Source organism: Cydia fagiglandana, chromosome 20, assembly GCF_963556715.1.
Source record: "Cydia fagiglandana chromosome 20, ilCydFagi1.1, whole genome shotgun sequence".
In the NCBI taxonomy this organism is placed as follows: domain Eukaryota; kingdom Metazoa; phylum Arthropoda; class Insecta; order Lepidoptera; family Tortricidae; genus Cydia; species Cydia fagiglandana.
The window spans coordinates 3,268,781-3,292,529 of NC_085951.1; the positions used below are offsets into that span (position 1 = coordinate 3,268,781).

The 23,749-nt window shown below is 35.8% G+C and overlaps 1 protein-coding gene across 4 annotated transcripts in view; it reads right to left on the bottom strand.

Annotated features, from left to right (window-relative positions):
• Positions 1-23,749, bottom strand: part of LOC134674338 (myotubularin-related protein 4) — a 133,797-nt gene that overhangs the window by 19,344 nt on the left and 90,704 nt on the right. For all 4 annotated transcript variants that reach the window (XM_063532384.1, XM_063532381.1, XM_063532382.1 and 1 more), the window contains one exon: positions 7,518-7,712. In XM_063532384.1, the coding sequence (XP_063388454.1) occupies positions 7,518-7,688 (171 nt within the window). In that variant the 5' untranslated portion in view covers positions 7,689-7,712. The remainder of the gene's footprint in view (positions 1-7,517; positions 7,713-23,749) is intronic.

Sequence of the window (23,749 nt, forward strand, 5' to 3'; positions counted from 1 at the left end):
AACTGTAAATTGATTCTAAATCGATTTTAAGTATCGATTGTACACTCCATTTAATATAAAGCTTGACTCACAAAATTAAATCACAATGAGTCCAAACAAAAAAACACAAAAAGAAATTAGCAAAACGCAAAGGCTATGCGCAAAATGCGCCGAAGAAATCAAACAACCTAAACATAAGGAATTTATGAAGTGCTCTATATGTAAGCTCTCGCTACATTTGAATTGCACTAATGTTACACTGTCGCGCTTCCGTCTCATGTCCCTTCAGTCTAAGGATGACTGGAAATGCAGCCGTTGTTTGGGATCAGCGTTGACAGATTATTTACTGCCGCTACCATCGACATCTAAAACAGTATTAAAAGAAGCTCAAATTGTAGGATCAATTACTAAATCCCAAGAAAAATGTCAACCGAATACAGACAAAGAACCTCAATGTACACCGAATAGAATTATAGACAACATAACTCGACGCAAAAAAAAAGTAGACCAGCGTAGTCTATCCTCCTTGCATACATCAAAGAGCTCATTGGATGAATCTGTGGACTCGATTCTTAATAATAGTACCCAAAGTATGCCAAACGCTACAGAAGCGTCACAAATAGCAGAACTTAAGGACACTATCGACATACTTAAAATACAACTCGAAAGCGCACATGAGGAAATAACTAATTTAAATGTTGATGTAACACGATTAACAAAAAATCAAATCGATTTGGAGCGACAAATTGCTAGAGTCTGGCTACTGAAATTTTACACAAATGTTTGGCGGGAAATTCAAAAAATCTTGGGCTGGTCACACTTGGTGTAGTAGGAATTATAGTTTTGATACTAGAAAATATTTTTGATTTTCTGTGCACACGTAAGGTACCTAACGATATAAGTTAAATATATGTTGACGTGCACTCAAAGTCAGCTCACATAATTTCTACCAGTATGTAATGTACAGTCAACGATAAACACATATGTGATTAGCACTGTCTGACCATATAACATTGTAACAAGACGAAAAATGAAATATAGTGTAAATAAGCCCTAGCTCGATAATACCGTAATATTAATCCATCACCAAAAAAAATTACATAAGTACTATGCCAAATATGCTAATTGCTAAATGCTAAGTATCAAAATATTTATAGAGCACCAACCTTCTGATTTGTTTACATTTGTTTAGGAGTTGTAAACATTGCAGTTTTTCATTATACAACGCTACACGTCGACTTCGCACATGGTCGTAAATTATTTACGAGCTTAAATAATAGTTTGCGAACCTCACTCAGTATGGACATTATTAATATTATTCAAAATAAACCCCTTATAAACCGCAAACAATTTGAATGAATGACATAAATTGACAACTGACTTTTAGCTTTTTTTTAAATCATAGACAATTGGTGATGCAACAACGAAATATTTGTCAACAATTTTTGGCTAGCCAGACTCTACCCTAAAAACTTTACTCAGCGACAAAACGCCAAGTCGCAGATCTACTCCGAAAAACAAAATTAAAGCTTCGAACACTTGGATGACACCGAAAAACTCAACTACGACATCTCCAACATCGGACAGTAACCCCCTAAATAAAATTAGAAAGACATTGACGATGTGTAACTCTTCACCAGTAACTCAAAACCATGAGCAACCCCTGCACAAGGCCACGATGACAGATGAACAATATTTGGACAAGGCCAACACTCTCAACACGACGCAGGTGAAGACTAGTACGATACCCTTGCCTTCAGCTCTACCAAGACTCATAGAAAACGGGAAACATGACTCAATACCTAATATTGTCATTGTCGGCACCCAGCAATGCGTTGGTCTCGCTTCAGCTTTAACGCGTTCAAGAGCGACAAACAATTACGTAAAATATAGAATTACAGCTATCACAAAACCATATGCTCTAAGCGCTGAAATAACGAAGAACTGTCAGGCGGCGGAGTTAAAACTAGAAGACAAAATTGTGATATGCATTGGTGAAAATGATCACAATATGCAATATACTCTATCTCACCTGCGAATTATACTTAGAAAGTTTGCTAGCTTTACAGTGCTAATATTAAGTGTTCAAAAAACTGTACATGTAAATACAATTAAATTGAATTTCGCGATTGAAAAATTATGCAATGAATATAAAAATAGTCACTTTATTAATTGTTCGTATAATAAACTTTTTAAAATGTGTGACTCAATTAACTATCAGATAGATTGTATTGACTACAGCAACAAATATTTAAACTTAAGTGAACTTAAAAAATTGATAGTGCGTAATGAACCAAGCCAAAATAAAACTAGTAAAACAAAATTAGCTCAGTTAAAAAAAGGCACTATTCCATATTATTTTGCACGTGCTAACTCGGAAAAACTTGCGGAAACTGTGGAAAAGACTCCTTTACAATATTCCACGGAAATTAATCGGACAAAAAAGGGAACAATAACATATTACTTCCCAGTAGTGAAAAAGAGTGAGTTTTTTCGAGCCTAAAGATTCAATTGCTGCCGATTTTTTAGTTTTCCACCAGAATATAGCTAGTATATTAGCCAAGCAGGATATACTACAACTAACATTAAATGAACTAAAACAAAAAAACTACGTTCCGAACATCATATGTCTAACGGAGACATTTCTAAAACCTGGTTACGAAAAATACGTAAATCTCTACAATTATGAGATGGTAGCTGGATTTTGTAGAGAGAAACAAAGAGGGGGAACATGTATTTTAGCTAAAAATGGTCTAAATTACAGAGAAATAGCATTTCCAAAGAATCTGGCCGCGGAAAAAGTATTTGAGGTTTGCGGAATAGAATTGCCACAACAAAAGCTTGTTATTATCTGCCTTTACAGAACTCCGTCATCTAACCCAAAAATATTTTTAGATAAATTGGATTTATTGCTTCATGAGTTACAAAATATATATAAGACAAATATGCATATGGTAATAACCGGCGACTTTAATATAAACACACTGAAAAAAAGCTCTACGGTAACAGAATTACAAGATCTCACAAAAAATTACAATCTGACCTTACATATTAAGGTACCTACTCGCAAGTCCTCATGCATAGACCACTTTCTTAGTAATATCCCTAATGCCAAGGCAACCGTTCTTCCACTTTATCTGTCCGATCATGATACGGCACAACTATTGAGCTTTCCTATTAACATGGCAGAACCGAAACCTGCTACCTTTTATATCTATAAGAGAGACTACAGCGTAGACAACTTAATAAAATTCAAATATTGTTTGCAGAATCTTTCTTGGTCAGAGATCTACGAAGAAACCAATTTAAACAAGGCATTCAATAACTTCCACGAATTATTGTGTCTCTTCTACAATCTTTGTTTCCCTAAGATACGAATAATGGTAAATAATATCAATAAATTTAAACAAAACTGGATAACTAAGGGTTTAAAAGTGAGCTGCAAAACCAAACGTAAAATACGATACAAGTATTATAGGGATAAAAATGATACACATAAGACTATGTACACCAAATATTCGAATTTACTAAAACGGTGTATTAACAACTCTAAAAGGAATGCGAACATAAAATTTATTAAAAAGAGCTCTAATAAGTGTAGAGCATCATGGTTAGTAATAAAGAACCAAATATCTAGCTCAAATCCACCAGTAACAATAGAACGTATCATGCATAACGACACAATAGTCTCAGATCCAGTGGAAATCGCCACTGCCTTTAATGATTATTATGTAGAGTCTACGCACAAATCACAAAATCCTCAGCCCATAAACAGTAGCAATAATAATATTAGAAGCAACTCCATGTTTTTGAAACCAGTGTCGGAAACAGAACTTAAAAACGTAGTGATGTCTCTAAAAAACACTAAATCAGAAAGAAGGCTATGATGGAATCAGTACAAGCATAATAAAGTCTTGCATTAGCGAAATCGTGGCCATCTTAACACACTTAGTAAATCTATCGTTTCTGTCTGGAACCTTCCCTGAAGCTCTTAAAAAGTCGGTAATTAAACCTCTATTTAAGAAAGGTAAAAAAGACGATATAGGTAATTACCGCCCAATAACATTAATACCTATACTATCAAAAGTCTTTGAGAAATGCATGCATAAGAGATTGCTTGATTTCTGTACAAAATACAGTATTATAAAAAAAGAGCAATTTGGCTTCCAAAAAAACAAATCAACAACTTTAGCCATTTTTTCGATACTGAAGCTAATATTGACTAGTCTTAGCAGTAATTATTGGACCACAGGGCTATTTTTCGATTTATCTAAAGCCTTTGATTTCGTCTCTCATAGTCTATTATTAGCAAAACTCGAAAAACTCGGTATTCGAGGGCCGGCTCTCCAATGGATATCATCATATTTGGAAAACAGATTTCAATGCGTCCAAATTACAAGAAAAAGTGAAACTAATGAGATGACTAACTACTCATCTGGATTTAGATGCAATACGTACGGAGTCCCACAAGGAAGTGTTTTAGGCCCAATACTATTTTTACTTTACATTAATGACATCACGGACATATCAAACCACAGTTGTATTTTATTTGCTGACGATATATCTATGATTGTAACGTCCAACAAAGATAATTATACAGTTAATGACCACGAACAAGATGTTAATAACACGATCAGTAAAGTAAAAGATTGGCTTTATTCGAATAACTTAAAAATTAACCTAGGCAAATCTAAATTTATGAATTTTAATAAATCAATGAATCCGAATTTGAATATTAATCTGAATATTTCAGGCATAGAGAATGTTACGCAAACTAAATTCCTAGGAGTAATTCTCGACGAGAATTTGGACTGGAAGGCACAATTGGAGAACGTTGCTAACCGGATAAATAAATATGTGTTTGCACTCAAACAACTCGGTAGAGTTACTGATACCAAAACGGCAATATCCTGCTATCATGCATACGTAGAGTCCGTTTTACGTTATGGCTTAATAATATGGGGCAATAGCACCGATTTAAATAGAGCCTTTATTGCACAAAAAAAATGCATTCGTGCAATACACGGGATGCGACCAGGTGAATCATGCAGACCACTTTTTAAAAGGCTTGGTTTGTTACCTCTTCCGTCTCTTTATATTTATGAAATATGCATGTTTGTTCATAAGCACAAAGATTTATTTAAAAAAGCCTGTGACAGCCATCCACGCTCTTGCCGCAATCCGGATAGACTACTTCCTGATGAACATCCGAGACTAGCGAAACATAAAAAAAGCTGCACGATTATGTGTCTTAATATGTATAATGCATTACCTAATGATATGAAGACATTAAATATTATAGCATTCAAGCGACAATTGCATCAATGGCTAAATAACTACAATTTTTATAGCACAAATGAATTCTTGGACATGAAATTTAATTAATTAGACTTGACCTGTATAACATTAATAATTAATTATATATAAATAGAGACATTATTTTATATGTTTTGCATGATAGTTTTTAAGTCTTGTACATATTTTGCATACCATTTATGGTTAAACATAAAACCTACCACCTATCGCATGAACACCGATGTACCTGGTAATGTTTATTGCAAATAAAAGATTCTTATTCTTATTCTTATTCTTATTCTTATAAACTCCTGAGATCGGTCAAACTCGGCTCCGCTCGGCTCAGCATTGCTCCGAGCAATTATTAGGGTTGGCACCACTTGACTTCCTTCTGCGTGCACGACCACAGATAAGATAATCACTTGAATTTTGACAACCCTAAATAGCCGAAAGGGATAGTGTCATATATTAGAAAGGGATAGCATGATTCGACCCTGAACCGCTGTCAAACTTCGGTTTTGTAGGAAGTCTCCTTTCTGTACGGTAGTACTATTATTTATTCTGTGTCATAAATTCCATATCATGGGGATATCGGGTAAAAGCTAATAATAATAGTTTGTGCTTTTGTCGACGTGGTCCCTATTGCATGGGCAATCAAATTGACAGTAAGGCAAATAGGGTCATAAATGGCACGTTTATTTTGTTCGTTTTCCTATTCATAGGCCTTATAAACATGGTTCATAAAGTTTCGAAGCATTCTAAACGAACTATTGATTTTAAACTAGTGATTATCTGAAATTAATTTAATTTCTTTATTAACAAAATAACAAGCTAATAACAAAGCCATTAGCTGCGCGGGGTCATAGTATGTTTTATCATTTTTAAACTGGCTCGTACCTTTTATAGTTCGAAGAACTTGGCCCTAAACATTAAGAAAGGGCGTCTAGACACCGGAATAGATTCCGTAACACATTTCTAGTAAATACAACACCTGGTAGAAATACTAGAAATCGTGAGAGTTAACTTAGATTAAATTGGCGGCTCACGATTTCACGCGGTGCGATACCCGAAGAATGTTTGTTCAGACCAAATATAAGGTGTTTTCTAATTTATTCTAGCTTCTGTCCCCGCTGTGACAACCGTCAGTACTTCCGTACTATTTTTTTTACCTATTAATAGCGGTAAAGAGAAAATCAACGTAATAAAGTACCAGAAGCTCAAAAAAGTGGCAGAGAGAAGAACGGAATGGCGATGACTCCACCGACAAGAGCTAGGCTCTTAAAATTATGATGGTGATGAATTGCGCTTAGGATTTGGAGATGATTCCTTAGGTTTTAGTTATGAGGTACTTGTATGCGAAATTTCACATAAATCTGTTCAGCCGTTTTTGTTTGATTGAGCAAACCTCCAATAATCAAAACATACGAACTTTCTCATTTATGATATTAGAGCTATCGGTTGACCTAAATAAATTAACAGGATTCTAGTTCTTTCTGATCTTATCAACGAAATGCAAAGCCGTATATCAAATGAGAAAAGTTTCCTTCGAGCCGGTTTGATTAGATAGAGCGATGCAGCCAAAGTGCACCTTGTAATCTATCTATATTTTTATGTTGAGGAAAGTTGGTAGGATTCCATTTTAGTTATGCGAATATTTAGGGAGGTTTAGTTCAGTTTGACAGAACAAAGTTGGGTGGTACCTACATGGCGTAAATATTTGTCATAACAGGAACTCTATTTGGGCATCGTATAAACAGCAAATTTCCTAATTTGTACATCGGTGGACCTTATTAGAAAAGGCAATAAGGTCCACCGATGTACAGTTAACAGTGTGGGCGATGGTACTAGGATTTCAGAAACGCCATGAGGTCTCACTCGGCAAAAGCCGCTACAAATCTGATACGGTCAGCTAGGGCAGTAGCAGAGCACCTCAGAGCATCAAACATACCAGGACTTCATAACCCACCTGCACGAACTCTCCACATATCGGTGTGAACGGCACATCCAGGCCGGGCTCGTCCCAATGGGTCCGCAGCCGCGGGTCTATAACCGCAAAAATCGAAGTTCGCAAATTGCGGGGATTTTTCTCTGTCACTCTAATTACGCCTTCGTTGGAAAGAGGAGAAAGATCCCCGCAATTTGCGTGTTTCGGTTTTCGCGGTAGCCGCTCAGGTTCGCGGCTCGCACACAGCGCCTTAGCGCTCCCGGTCATAACACACCAGGACCAGGACTACATGACTCACTTGCACGAACTCTCCACATATCGGTGTGAACGGCACATCTAGGCCGGGCTCGTCGCAATGGGTCCGCAGCCGCGGGTACAGGTCCGCGGCTCGCACGCGGTGCGGCGGCGGCTCGGGCTGCGGCGGGGCGCCCCAGCGCTCCCGGTCTCGCTCCCGGTCGCGCTCGCTCATAGCGCGAGACGACGACGATGAGACCTGCGGACAAGGATAAACGAATGTTAGTTTAATGTGTATAGTGTACATACTCGTCCAGACCCTCTCGCCGAGGGTCTCGGCACCGCTCCGATCCAATAGGAGAAGCGCGAGACGAGACAAGGAAGAGCGAGATGAGAAGGGAGCAGCGTGTACATACTCGTTCTCGGCCTGTTCTGGGGACTCTCGACGAGCGTGTACACTTGTACAGCCCGCATACGATGTCTACATCGGACAATCGTGCAGTTTCGGCTGTACTATTTGGACTTTTACCAGCATAGTTCAGCAAACAATGATACAAATCCGGAAAACAAGCGCTCACAAATGTCATGTGGGTGGAACTCATGGAACTATAGCTACTTAGGAATAAATGGTGAGCTGTATGTTCCGGCAGCTTGGGTTTCGGCCTCAAAAGGAGACGCCCGTCTAGTATTTTACAGAATTCAAAGATTTTCTTCCTTGTAAAAAAGGTAAAAATTATTGATGTGTCTTTTAACTGAAAAATACGTTTCAAAAATAAATCACGTCAAATATGTAACAATTATGAATCTAATACGATCGTTTATCGGGGTCTGTCGGCGTCTGGTCAGCGCTATGGAAAATGACGTCGCTGCGCAGTTGCGTCGACGTTGCGTTGACGTTGCGTCGAGCAGCGGCCATAGAGTTGTAGACGCCGACGCTCGAAAGACGCTAGATGTGGGGGGGCCCTTAGATGACTAACTCACTTTGGCACTGACCCCGAGCTATTATTGTTATTGAACAGAGCATCCGATTGATTGTGAGGAGAACGATGATCGATGATGATAGGGGTTGTCAATTCCAATTACCTCATATTAGGAGCTTATTGTAAACGTTTCTATTATTAGTGAGTCCTTAAATTTAGTGTATTTATTTAATCCTCCATCCCTGGTAAGATTGAATTTCTACAATTTACAGAGTTGAAGATGAAGAGGGGAAAATTGCTATACCTACGGCAAATCTGCTTTTTCCGCTAACAAGAAAAGCTAGCGCGAATACTAATGTCCTTTTTGTGAGAAAGGGAAATCTTCAAGTTATTTCTAAGAATTGTAACATTACATAATATCTCTGATGGTCGCTTTCGAAAACACTATTATGAAAGCCTTTCTAGGTTATTGCGAGACTATTGCGAGATATCTATAAAAAAGCTTACACAAAGTCCGTATATTAAAACGATTGATAAAATTATGAAATCGGAAAATGATGTCCATTTTTCGTCACACAATTAGACGTAAAATTCTAACTTCCCGTAGGTTTTCAACCCAATTTTAAATTACGGGGGTGGTCTGGACTTTGGACATCCGATGATGGTAGCATGACGTAGGAGGAAATGGTCATGCGAAGCATGATTTTTGTATGATTTGGGAGGGGGTCAAAAATAAAGGGTGATTTATGAACAACCCCATAATACCTCAAGCAGAGCGCTGAACCGGACACAAGTGTTGGACACAGTCACATACATTTCACAAACCATGTAAATATTACAGTCACATTATCGTACGTTCGTAGACGAAAAGGTCTAAAGTTGAACTGGGACTTGATACGATAAGGACGCACTATCAATATTACATATAACACTTATAACCAAATCTAGTATGTATAATAAGAGCCAACAGGAGTGGTCATTTCTCCATACAAACGTACTCGACTGTTTCCTCCGTGGGTTTTATATGCTAGAGTAGGGTTGCCATAAGTGTGGGGGCTCAGACCGGGACATTTAAAGAAAACCGGCCAAGTGCGAGTCGGACTCGCCTTCCAAGGTTTCCGTACATTACACAATTTTCAAAAATGTATATTTTGATGTGAAACGTAAGTGAAATGTTTAAAAAAGACCCGTAAGGGACGATCAAAAACTAAGTAATAAGTCCGACACACGCTTGACGCTTGACCAGGGCTTGTTAACGTTACCAATTCACATTATAAAGTAACGTTACTTAACGTTAAAATCATAAATATACCTTATTACCGGTAGTCAATGGTAACGATACTTGGTAACTTAACATTATTATAACGTTAGCTAGTTAACGTTAATTTTACCGGTAAATCTACTTTTTATTGCAGGGCTTCTTAACGTTACCCAATTCCCATTATAAACTAACGTTACCCAACTAACGTTAACACTATGGTTCATTAAGCTGATATTTGCTTGTAATTTCATATACAATTTTAAGGCCAGTAGACCTTATTGACCATAAATACGGTAGGCTTCTGTCAAATTTAAATCAGTCAAAATACATAAAAGATAATTATGTACGTTAGTAAAACTCAACTTTAATTCTAGTAGTTAGAGTTCATAGTCTTTTGTCATTATTCTTCATGTTTATCAAATTAAAGAGGTGTATTCTACTTGTTTAAGATCTTTGTCTAATATGCATTGCGTCTCCCTCTCTCATTATGCAAAATGTGAGACGCGAATACACATTGGACCGAGATTGGACAGATAGAATACCACCCGGCTGTGTCGTAATATATGTATTTGCCAAAATAAGGAGGTTGCAAAACGTCATAATTTTGTTTGTTAAATATGATGGTATAGCTAATTCGTTACTTGGTCGGTTTATATTAGGTACAGGCGTCTTTGATATAAAATACGTCAAGATTATATAGGTTGGATAATGTCTTGATTTATTTTGTGAAATATGGAGGTGTTACTGAAATGTAATTTAGTCGGATTATATTAAATGAGACACCTGTTTATTGATGTCATTGCTTGTTTGTAAAAATGATTCCATCAAAAACATTGTAAAAAGATGCAAGTCTCACAATGCAATTCTTCTACTACAAAAAAGTTTTAGTAGTTAAACCGTATCAATAAGATATCTTTAATTTTTTCACCACACCAGCTCGGAAAGTCTTACTTTGCACTTCGAAAACTGATAGCAAAGTTGCATTTTATTCACATGTTATTAGACTTACTAAGACTTCGCTGCCCGTCCGTCCGTCTGTCACCAGGCTGTATCTCACGAACCGTGATAGCTAGACAGTTGAAATTTTCACAGATGATGTATTTCTGTTGCCGCTATAACAACAAATACTAAAAACAGAATAAAATAAAGCTAAGCAACGTCGGGAGTGGTCAGTACTTGGATGGGTGACCGTTTTTTTTTGCATTATGGTACGGAACCCTTCGTGCGCGAGTCCGACTCGCACTTGCCCGGTTTTTTTATTTCGTACGAAGTTCATGGAAATGCACGTGTAGATTAAGATAATAATGGTTTGCGGGCGGCACATGCAATAAAATAGCCGTGGCAATTTTGACACCGGTATTTTACCCGGCATACCTTTTGTTTGAAAAAAGAGGTAGTCGTGCTGTTTTACAAACAAGAATTGGATTTTTTTAGTTATTTTGGAGGGGGCAGCTTTTGAACTCACAAGTACCCCTACCCCCTACCCCTACTTAGAACCAACAGATATTTTCAGACGTTGATTGTCATGTGCTTGTGGCACCCACTACATCTGTTTTGAAAAAAAATTAGCTAGTGACAATGATTCTGGGTTCAAATCACGACGCTGCATAATTTTTTTATTAATTTATTTATTATTTTTATTTTAGCGCAAAACTAAACAAATTTTTGTTTCCCTTTAGGAAACCCCAAAGTAATATCTAAAAAACACAAAAAAAGAAAAAATAAAGAAAAAGAAAACAAGCAAGAAAAATATTTATAGGTATGTATCTCCTAAACCGTGCGTCGTAACGCAAAAATAATAAAATGTTCGTTCCCCTGTAAGAAACCCCTACTTGGTAATAAAAAAAATAACGACAAAACTTTATAATGCTGTATCTCCTAAACCGTACGAAGTAGCGCAAAAATATTCAAATTTTCGTCACCCTTAAGAAAACCCCTAAGTAATATTTAAAAATCACAAAAATAGGAAAAAAAGAAAAAAAGCAAAAAGATATGAATAGCGATGTATCTCCTAAACCGTACGTCGTAGCTCAAAAATGATCAAATTTTCGTTCCCCTTTAAGACACTCGTAAGTAATATTTAAAAATCACAAAAATAGGAAATAAGAAGCAAAAAAAATATTTATAGGTCTGTATCTCCTAAACCGTGCGTCGTAACGCAAAAATAATAAAATGTTCGTTCCCCTTTCGGAAACCTCTAAGTAATATTTTTAAATCACAAAAATAGGAAAAGAAGCAAAAAAAATATTTATAAGTCTGTATCTCCTAAACCGTGTGTCGTAGCGCAAAGATAATAAGATATTCGTTTCTCTGTATGAAACCCCTAATCGTAAATAAAAAAATTAACAAAAAAACTTTATAATGCTGTATCTCTTAAACCGTACGTCGTAGCGCAAAAATAATCACATTTTCGTTCCCCTTTCGGAAACCCCTAAGTAATATTTTAAAATCACAAAAATAGGAAAAAAAAACAAAAGCAAAAAAATATTTATAGGTCTGTATGTCCTAAACCGTGAGTTGTAGCGCAAAAATAATAAAATGTTCGTTCCCCTGTAAGAAACCCCTAATTAATATTAAAAAAAAAAAAAAAAATAAAAACAAAAACATACTTTATAATGCTGTGTATCTCCTAAAATATCCTAAACCGCACGTCGTAGCGCAAAAACAACGGAAAACCCCTTTAGGAAACCCCTTAATAACATTTAAAAAACACAAGAAAAGAAAAAAACGAATAAAAAGAAGAAAAAAAATTAAAGAAAAATCTTTAAATAGGGCTGGATCTCCTAAACCGTGCGTCGTCACGCGAAAATAATAAAATTTTCGTTCCTCTTTAGAACCACACGCACTGAAGAACATTAGGACATTATTATAGTAATATTTTAAGGACATTATTATTATTTCATTGCATGTTCAAACATGCAATGAAATAATAATAATGTTTCTCAAGAAAAGCACTATACATGCCTAGCCGTGAAAAGATCTTACCGGCTTCGTATCACTCTCTAAAACCTATAAAACGACACCCATGATGACTTTTATGTCAAAGCACACGGCAGGCATCTTGGACTCCAAAATGGTCATTTTCGAAATCTGCACACCTGATTCAAATAAGGTGCATTTATATCTAGTAAGCCAACATCAACAACATCTATACATATTTACAGTCGAAATGTACTTTTGATAGTAGTAGTACGAAATAGTGAGGATGTTAAGTGCAAACACCTTTTTTTTCTTGATTAAAGCATGAAACTTGGCACAGTTGTTCCTTATATCAAATAAAGCCGATTTCGATCGGTAGCCCGAAGGAGCCCCCCCTCTGGGGCCCGAGAGGGGGGGTCAAAGTACCGCTCCGCCCGGCTTCATTCTTAAAATTCTAACAGGCCCCGTTAAGCTAATAGGTCATATTTGGTATCAATTTCGGATAAATCAATAACGTAGAATTCATTTCTCATATAAAAAAATTGCAATTTGTAGAAAAAATTTTAAAAAAAATTTAAAAATCTAATTTTTCAAGTGTAATATTTATTTTTTATTTAGTATCAAAATTAAACTGCCTGGTTTTTCTACATATAAAAAATATGACAATAAAGCCTATTTAATGCAGATTTTAAAAACGTAACTTTTCCTTACCTTTATTAAAAGAAAATTGCATTAAAAAAATCTTATATCGTCTCGCGCGGTGAATATCTTTTTACCGACATCGGCATCGTTATGGACAACATCCGAAGTACACACTCTGGAGACCGATTAAATGTATTGTTTGTTGTTGTAGATCCTTTATAGATCCTATTATAAAGATAGAAAAGTGTACAAATACTATTTTTTATGTGTCGTTCAGTAAAAAAAGGGACCTAGGAATAAATTATCATAGAGCCTCGCGTTTGTATAGAAGCATACTCGTATTTAATTAGTGTAAACCACTCCATGGACTCCATGGTCGCTATTCTCAATGAATAAGAAGTAATCTGTAAGTATTATTAAATATTTTTATTACATTATACCACACTTTAATTTTGCGACTTAATGTGTATTAAAAAATACAATTCCTTCCCCCGGCACATGAATGCGTACATTTCATCATTCACGTATATAATATATGTCAGTTTCAACCATATTCTGGCCACAGCAGGGTTGTCAGAACAGTTTTGAAACAGTCATCTGCTCCTTGCTTCCATTCCCAAGAAGACAGACTGAGCAAGTTTAAAGAGGAACTAACGTCTGACCCCCAAGCCCCAAACATATAATTCTATCCTGATAAGGCTGCTTCTGTTTCAATAGTCTATTCAAGTAAAGAATTATTTCAGGCATTTTTTTTATTATTTAGCAACGGCTTTATCAGTAAGGTATTCACTTTACAAGGCTATTTCACATATCATCATATGAAGTTATAATAAACTTTTGGCGAATGTTATTTATTAAATTTACTGATATTGCTCTATCCTGTAGGAACTTGAATCCTTGTATCAGTCAAGCTAAAAAGGGTCTATGCTTAGATCTCACTTTTATACACCATATATTAAATGGGGAACCCGGTTCAAATCCTAGAAGGCATATATTTGTGTTTATCGTGAAAGCTTGTTCCTGAATTACCTATGGATGTTTTGAGTGTATTTATCAAATACATATTATCATATATATATCATCTAGTCTTATTATCACAAGTCTTATTGAGCTTACAGTATTACAAGGTCGATCGAGAGAATGCTTGGAATACGAGTAAGACTCCTGGTGTTTCAGAGCCCGATAGAGATAAGAGTTAAATTTACCATGATGATAAGCTTCACTTATAACCACTGATATTTTAGTGAAACTCATTTCTTTAGCACTAGGTAAATCATTTTGAGACACTGTGTTGACAAAACTTCGAAGAGTTATAAGTCCTTATTTATGCCATCGCGAAATTGTGTAGAGAAACATGTTATAAGTAATGTTCCTCGTGAGGTTCCGAATACTCCAAGAACCATGAAGAGTCCGATTCATTTCATATGATGGCCCTAGTTGCAGATGCTGTAAAACAGTCATTGCAAGGTATTGATAAGCACAGTAGACATAGACGATGTAGTTATAGCAGCTAGACTAGATTCATGCGTACGAATATTTCCCCAACTACAGGATTTGTGGGCTCACGTTGACACAGTGGAAAACTCAATTATATCACATGTCACTCCATTGCATCCACAATAGGCCAGGGAATTCTATTTTTAAGCCAATAAAATTATCTATTCTGTAAGCTACTTAACTAAACTCTTTTATTTACCCTAAAAGAGTTGAAGTCTTACCCCTGTTTCGAGCATTCAGCTGAAAGGGTAGAAAAAGTGAGTTCGAAACATGGAACCTGTTCAGAGTTCAGCCATGCTACTACAAGGATCCAAGCTCTTACAAGATGGAGCAATAGCGGTGGCTAAAAGCATTCCCCTAAAATACTAAAATGAGATATTATATGTTCGGTAATAAGTGCAATATTGAAGAAGACAAGTTACACCGGGATATTGAAATGAAGAGTTGTATAATGTTATACCTGTTCAAAAGGGAGCCGTATAAATGCCTCATTACGCGCAGTGTACCGTGTGGTTGATGTTTGGGATCAGACATTAGTTCGTCGTCAAACTTGCTCAGTCCGTCTTCTTGGGAATGGAAGCAAGGAGCAGATGACTGTTTCCAAACTGTTCTGACAACCCTGCTGTGGCCAGAATATGGTTGAAACTGACATATATACGTGAATTATGAAATGTATCCATTCATGTGTCGGGGGAAGGAATTGCATTAATACACAAGACGCAACATTAAAGTGTGGTATAATGTAATAAGTAAGCAGATTAAATAATACTTATAGTTTACTTCTTATTAATAGGGAATATTACGCAAAACTCTGCGTAGGTAGCGCCACTACCACTATCTGTCAATCACTAACAATCTGGGGGTCTGTCGCGAAACAAGAAAATCGAAGTTTCGTTGTCTAATCCCTCTATCACTCTTGCATATTCGATAAAGAGGCAGATAACTTAATTTCGATTTTCGCTTTTACCGATAGGCCCTGGTTAACAAACCGCCTTGATGCATCAATGTCATATTTTATTGTCTGTGAAAACTTGTCAAAAAACAGTTTAAGGTACAGTATGTATAAGTTAGTTTATGAATTTACTAGAGTCGGTAGTGCTGCACTTTGGCGGCAGAACATTGCAGTAATATCCCCTATTGAGAACAGCGACCATGGAGTCCATGGAGTGTTTGGCACTAACTAAATACCTACGAGTATGCTTCTATACAAACGCGAGGCTCTGTGATAATTTTTTCCAAGGTCCCTTTTTTCACTGAACGACACATAAGAAAATATTTGTACGCTTTTCTATCTTTATCTATCTACAACAATAAACAATACTTTTAATCGGTCTCCAGAGTGTGTACTTCGGATGTTGTCTATATCGATTCCGATGTCGGTAAAAAGATATTCACCGGCGCGAGACGATATAAGTTTTTTTTATGCAATTTCCTCTTAATGAAGATATGTAAAAGTTATGTTTTTAAAATCTGCATTAAATAGGCTTTATCATCATATTTTTTCAATGTAGAAAAACCAGGCAGTTTAATTCTGACAATAAATAAGAAACAAAAATTAAACTTGAAAAATTAGATATTTTGAGTTTTTTTTTTGTTTTTTTCTACAAATGGCTAATTTTTTATACCAGAAATGAATTCTACGTTATTGATTTATCCGAAATTGATACCAAATATGACCTATTAGCTAAACGGGGCCTGTTAGAATTTTAAGAATGAAGCCAGGCGAGCGGTACTTTGACCCCCCCCCCCTCTCCGGCCCCAGAGGGGGGGCTCCTTCGGGCTACCGATCGAAATCGGCTTGGTTTGATATAAGGAACAACTGTGCCAAGTTTCATGCTTTAATCAAGAAAAAAAAGGTTCGACCTTTTTTTGTCACTTAGAACCCTAGCTAAAATGTAATCTGAAAGAAATCAATTAATATATTCCTGTAGTGAGGAATCGACATGGATTCCAATTAGTAGTAATTGTAATATTAGAAAAGATGATTCCTGATTCAAGTGATCAGATTACAAAGTAATTTCGAGTAATCGTAGAATCAGGAATCAATTACGAAATGCCCATCTCTGCTTGAGCTTGAGAGTGAATGAATATTCGCTCGATTGTCAACGATGATGACATCTATCAGTTAATCAAACGGGTAATAAGCAGCTGTTAACGTTACCAACTAACGTTAAAAATGGTGTATCGATACCTTTGACTTAACGTTAGCTCAAATTGACAGCTGCTAACGTTACCATTTTATTACCGGTAAAGAGTAGTATAACTAACGGTACCTGGTCTAACGTTAGTTACAACTTAACGTTAAATCTGTCACCTCGTGGTAACGATACCAACTTTTTAACGGTATTTAAAGCCCTGCGCTTGACTGCATATTTCTAATAGGTTTTTCTGTCATCTATAGGTAAGGAACTATTTAGTATTTTTTTTTTTAATTTTAGTAGTTTCGGAGATAAAGAGGGTAATTTTTTGTCTATTTACTTAAATTACTTCTAAACTATTAATCTTAAAATTATTAATAAAATATATTTGAGATTCCCACAGCTCTATCACTTGATATATAACACCATATAGTTTGCAAAATTTTGTTTATTAACTGTCTCATTTACCCCCCAATAAGTGCCCCCTATGTTTAAAATTCATTTTATTTACGTTACATGTCCGTCTTCGGGTTATAGATTGACATAATATATGTGTACCAAATTTCAATTTAACTGTCACAAACAATGTAGGTACCTAAATGAAAACGCGAGCGAAGCGAGCGCGAAATTTTTTCGAGATAATAGTAGGTAGATTTTTAGGATTTCGTACTTCAAAAGGAAAAAAAACGGAGCCCGTAGGATCACTTTGTTGACCGTCCGGCCGTCTGTCTGTCTCAATGCCCCCTACTAAATAACTATGATTTATAAACCGGGACAATTTGCTTATGGGCCGGGACACCGGGACATCATGCTTCAAACCAGGACATGTCCCGGCGTACCGGGACGTATGGCAACCCTATGCTAGAGCAATGATTTTTTTCAACACAGATTAATATTTGTCAATATCTGTGTCGGACCGTTTTGCTTTTTTTGATATTTTTGTTTTTTAAGGCGCTAGAGCCCTTCAAAAATGGCCAAAATGGCCTCATTGACTATGTCGCAATGAGAGGCGTAAGTAGTATTCAAAAACCGGGCAAGTGCGAGTCGGACTCGCGCACGAAGGGTTCCGTACCATAATGCAAAAAAAAAAACGGTCACCCATCCAAGTACTGACCACTCCCGACGTTGCTTAACTTTGGTCCAAAATCACGTTTGTTGTATGGGAGCCCCATTTAAATCTTTATTTTATTCTGTTTTTAGTATTTGTTATTATAGCGGCAACAGAAATACATGATCTGTGAGAATTTCAACTGTCTAGCTATCACGGTTCGTGAGATACAGCCTGGTGACAGACGGACGGACGGACGGACGGACAGCGAAGTCTTAGTAATAGGGTCTCGTTTTACCCTTTGGGTACGAAACCCTAAAAATGATATCAATTAGCCAAAAAAGCAAAATGGTCCGACACAGATAATTTCATAATCATTGGCTCTGTGAGCTCTAGAGCTTGCGATAAATTTCATAAGTTTATAAAATGTAAAAATTAAAATACTTCATCGAGTCATTATCGCAGCGAAGCTGGAACGTAGACCTTTGCTAACGCTCGGTCAACTATACCTTGTTCGTTCGCATTTTAGTACCTAGTAGGTACTTTATTTATTTTTTAAATATGTATTTGTATAACGAGGGATTCCCTCCAGAAATAGAAGCTATTATCAAATCGATAATGAACACGATATATTATCATGATAAGATAAGATTTATCGTAATAATTATGGAGATAGAAATATACTTTTGAAGCCTGAACTTATACCTTTGATAAGTATGTAAAAAGACTGTAAATCTCTAGACAAATCCGATTTCACATCATGATGTAATGCCAAAAAATCGCAGTATCTAAAGTAAAATGTTCAACCATGAGACCTGTTGAAGTCATGGTATAATAATATGCTCCGCCTGGTACTCTCTTCCCGTCTTTTCGTGGTCACGTGACTGATACAAGCCTACGTCATCATGCGACAGCGCTATTTGATAATAATATACGATAGCGCTATATAAAATGGCAATGTTATTGTGACGTAGGCTTGTGTCACTCTGGGAAGAGAAGACCATGTTTTATTAGACTATGTGTTGAAGTAATTATGACCAATAACTTATCTAAACTAACTTATCATATGTACAATATAGGTGATTTTCCTATGCAATAAATAACTGCGTGATTGATAATTATGTATTAATATGAATATGCAATAGGTAAATATTGATAGAGATAGAAACGTCAAAGTTCACATTCCTGAAAGTTATTTATAGTAACGGTCTTGGTAATATTAATACATAATCATACAAAACCAATTTCTATACATATATTCTGTATTTTTACGTACTTAAATAAAAGTAAACAAATAATTTGTACATTTTCGGGAATACAAAACCACCTAGATCTGTCACCGAACGACCTGACTTTAACTTATTATTTGATCATGTATATGTACCTATATAATGTTTTCATCTACCCTCAACTGGCTTAAGAAGTCATTTGAGGGTAGATTTTATTTCCTCCTTTTTAAATAGGTACCATAGTCTAATAAAACATGGTCTTCTCTTCCCAGAGTGACACAGGCCTACGTCACACTAACATGGCCGCTATATACACGGTGTAACATGAGGAAACCGAATAATTTTAACCACGCATTTCTGAGGTCAAAAGAAGGAAAAAATGTAATATGAGTTTAGGTCAATTTCGCCAAAAAAAAAATTTTTCTTTTATTTTGTTTTTTAAATTTTATGAATGTATTTGTACATAAAAAATAAATTTTTTCGGTAAACTTGTTACTTAAAATTGATTTTTACATTTTTTTTCGTAAAACCTTCTTTTTGCAAAGTGTTACTTGTCACTTTTTGACATCTATCAATAAGGATATTTAGACTACGTCCCCCAGCAGCAACATTACCATCAAAAAAGCCTTTTACATTATGTAACAACAAAAACTTGTTTATTTTTAAATTAATATTATCTCTGAAAGTAGGCGTTTTTAAAAAAAAGTTTATAGGACATTTTTGTCTCTAAATATGATCAGGAATACGCTGCTAAAATTATTCGGTTTACTCATGTTACACCGTGTACAGCGCTATCGCATATTATCATATAGCGCTGTCACATGATGACGTAGCTTGTGTCAGTCAGATGACATAGAAAAGACGGGAAGAGAGTACCAGGCGAAGTATATTATTATACCATGATAGGTACCTAAAGAAACAGATATAGTTATTATACAGAAATGTAGATTGTAATTAAGAGCTTAATGGGACATAATTTCTTGAGTAATATGTATGCACTATGCACCCATATTTTTACACTTGACTGGTTTATACGGGTAATTCCGACTACTTCCAAAAGTTCCACGTTCTGTATAAAAATCTGTGCTTTTATAGAATTAAATCAAACACAAATAATACGTTAGGTACTTAAGGGCGCCAATTAGGTAAGTAACCCTTTATCTCAGTAAGTCACGTAGGTATATCGTAATTGCGCAGTTGGTTTACAATCAAGTAACTACCCACAAAGTAATCGGGTTATAAATATAGATATAATCTTATTATGTTTATGTTGTGATATAACAGAAAGATACAATATAATAGATTACATAACTTACGCGCGTCTTTATATCAATGGTGGCAAAATAAATGTGTTTACAAGGAGTTTTCTTTTCTTGTTTATGATAAGTTAGTTCATGTTTACGTTTCGTAAAATTAGGGTAAAACACCCACACCACCGATACTATTATTAGTAAGATAAGTATAATCCAGTTTTTTACCAAACTGCCTACACTATTTAGTTCAAAAAAGATTGTTAGCAATAAATGTAGAGCAATATTTTGTTTATCCTATCAGTACGTAATAACTACTTACCTAATATACCTTTATATGTTAAAGGGTAAGGATAAGGGCACTGAACCAAAACCAAAAGGAAGCGTCATGATTTCAACAGCCTAATGTGCGACAATGTGAGTGTGCAAGTGCATAATATTAGTTATTTGTTTTACAAGGGGGCAAAGTTGTTGTTTAACCGCTCGTGCTAATAATTGATGAAACACAAAATTTTTCACCACACCAACCCGAAGCAAATATTAAATGTAAAATATCAAACAAAATCCAACCAAATCAAATGAATGTTATTAAATATTTATCATCCAAAATCAACATTTATAAATCAATTTTACCAGCAAACATAAGAAAACAAATCAAAATTTGCATTTGATTACTTTGCCTCAGATGTGAATAAAATTCAACTTTGCTATCAGTTTTTGAAGTGCAAAGTAAGCCTTTCCGGCTGGTGTGGTGAAAATTAATATTTAAGAGCCAACAGGAGTGGTCATTTCTCCATACAAACGTACTCCTCGTTTTCCTCCGTGGTTTTTGAAGCTAGAGCAATGATTTTTTCAACACAGATTAATATTGTCAATATCTTTGTCGGACCGTTTTGTTTTTTTTGACATTTTTGTTTTTGAAGGCGCTAGAGCCCTTCAAAAATGGCCAAAATGGCCTAATTGACTATGCCGCAATGAGAGGCGTGGCATTCAAAACTGATATCAATTAGCCAAAAAAGCAAAACGGTCCGACTCAGATAATTTCATAATCATTTAGACTTCCAAATTTGGTTACGATTGGTTAAGTTTTGGAGGAGGAAACAGAGGAGTACGAAACCTCGATTTTTGAGATTTTTACGCAGGATTTTTCGCCTTGTCCTTATCGCACTACTTTTAGGTGCCGCTTCCGTTAGCGAGACGGGTATCTTTACCTAAAATATTTAAAACTCAGCTCCTATTTCGTCTAAGATATTTTTTTGCCTGACATTAAGAACATACGATTCACCTGACGTGCAATAAAATTATCATTTAAATTTAAGAGAAACATTTACATTACAAAATATATAAAACTATTTCGTTAAAATGCAATGCATCAACATAATTTACTTATCGAGACCAGGCAAACATAACATGCAAGAGACAGCATATGCAACATAACTAAAAGCGAAACGTCCAAAGCATTATTTACCTAAGGGGACCTTACAAAGATTTTGTAATGCGTTTCTACACTAGCTTTTGTAAACTACAGTCCTTTGTTCATCGATAAACACTGTTACTTCATCAATTTACACTTGTAATAGCTTTATAGTAAGAAACTTAAGAAAGTATTTAAATCATGAAACTTTGTTATATATTTCTCTTTCTTTTAAAAATCTTTTGGTTGATATTAGTCTTCAATATTCGGCATAACATATTATACTTATCTTTTAAGCGTTTTAGCTCAATTACGGTTATAAGTATAAGATTACCTACCTATCTACTATAGTTTATTCCTTCCGTCAGCACCCTATTCCCAATCTATTTATAATGTTGGTAGACATAAAAAATCCAAACAGACGCGTAAGAAGGCAATAAACTCCAGTACTCTTCAATTAGTACGGCATTCCTGAGTAATGATGTAATGTAACACGCCCGAAGCTGTTCTCATGTACGTATACAGCCTGAGAGTTATACCAGACGCTTACAGAGTTAAATGTTGTTATATTATTAAATACGAACCAGTGTTGCCTTGCATAAATGATGCCAGATCTGGCATATTTTCACTCGCTTTGGCACCAAAATTTTCCATTTAGCATCTGGCATATTTTTTAGCATAATCTAGTCTAAGCCAAGTTTGCACCAACTTGGCAGCAACAATATACGCCATCGCCTTATGCGGTTCATATTTTCATATGAATATTGACTTTTGTGGACGGATGGACGTCAACGGACTGTATAAAGTTGGTCAAGCAGATCTTGTTAGTAGAAAAAGGCGGTAAATTTGAAAAATGTATGTGTTTTAAGTGACATTTTAGCATTTTTTTAGCATAGGTGTTTCAAAATTCTTTGGCATAATTTTGGCATAATCTAGACATTAGTCTGGCATTTTTTCAAAATCCGAGTTGGCAACACTGATACAAACTGACCACTGACCCCTAGTCAGAGTCAGGATATCCCCTGACTGTATATGTTTGGTCTTTTGTCAGGATTGCGAACGTTTGTCAGGGTTATTTAGAAACTTCAACTAACCACTAGACGCCAGCTAAAAAAGTGTGGAGTTGGGAAAAGGGAAAGTTATACTTCTATAAATAATATTCAACTTTATTGTTAACTATTATAATAGTGGTTTACTTTATTGTTAACTATTACAATAGTAGTAGCTATAGCTACAGCGTATTGTGGCGAGTTTGGCTCGATGCACATACGCAAAATGGATAATGCACTTAAGCTATGAAACACTGCCATCACTGGTGAATGTTTATTAAAAGTACCAGGGTAACATCGGTTTGGTGGAGCTTTCCTGTCAAGGTACATGTGAGGAATGGAACGTTTTCCCCGCTCTATGCCATAGACTGCGCCGGCTGTCTTGTCTTGGATACCAAACATAACTGTATTACGTGTGTTAAATAAAAAGCTAATTAATTAATTTAGGCTCTTTATTTCAATATATAATAATTGGCGACGAGATATAAGTACCTCGTGTGCACGTTTTGTGTAATAAAATTAAAATCTACAAGTGGTTTCAACTTTAAGTGGTATATTTGTAACACTATAAGTATGGTAATGGCCGCCACGCGTACAGGTTATTTCACTACAATAAATTAAGAGTGCTATTACATTTCGGGGTTGAGCGAGTTTAGGTATTTTACGCGCTGCGGCAGGCCGTGCGAGCTCAGTATTCCGATCCCTTCTACCACACTCGCACTACAATGATGGATTAAACATTCTTGATCCTTCGCGAAGCATATTGAAATCAACCATAACAACACTAACTGTACTTAACTTATAAAGTCCTAAAACTGTTATTTGGTAAGTACGAAAATACTAAATGCAGTGCAAATGTACATAGGGGCTGTTCATAAATTACGTCATCTATTTTTGACCCCCCCATCCCTCAAATCATCCAAAAATCA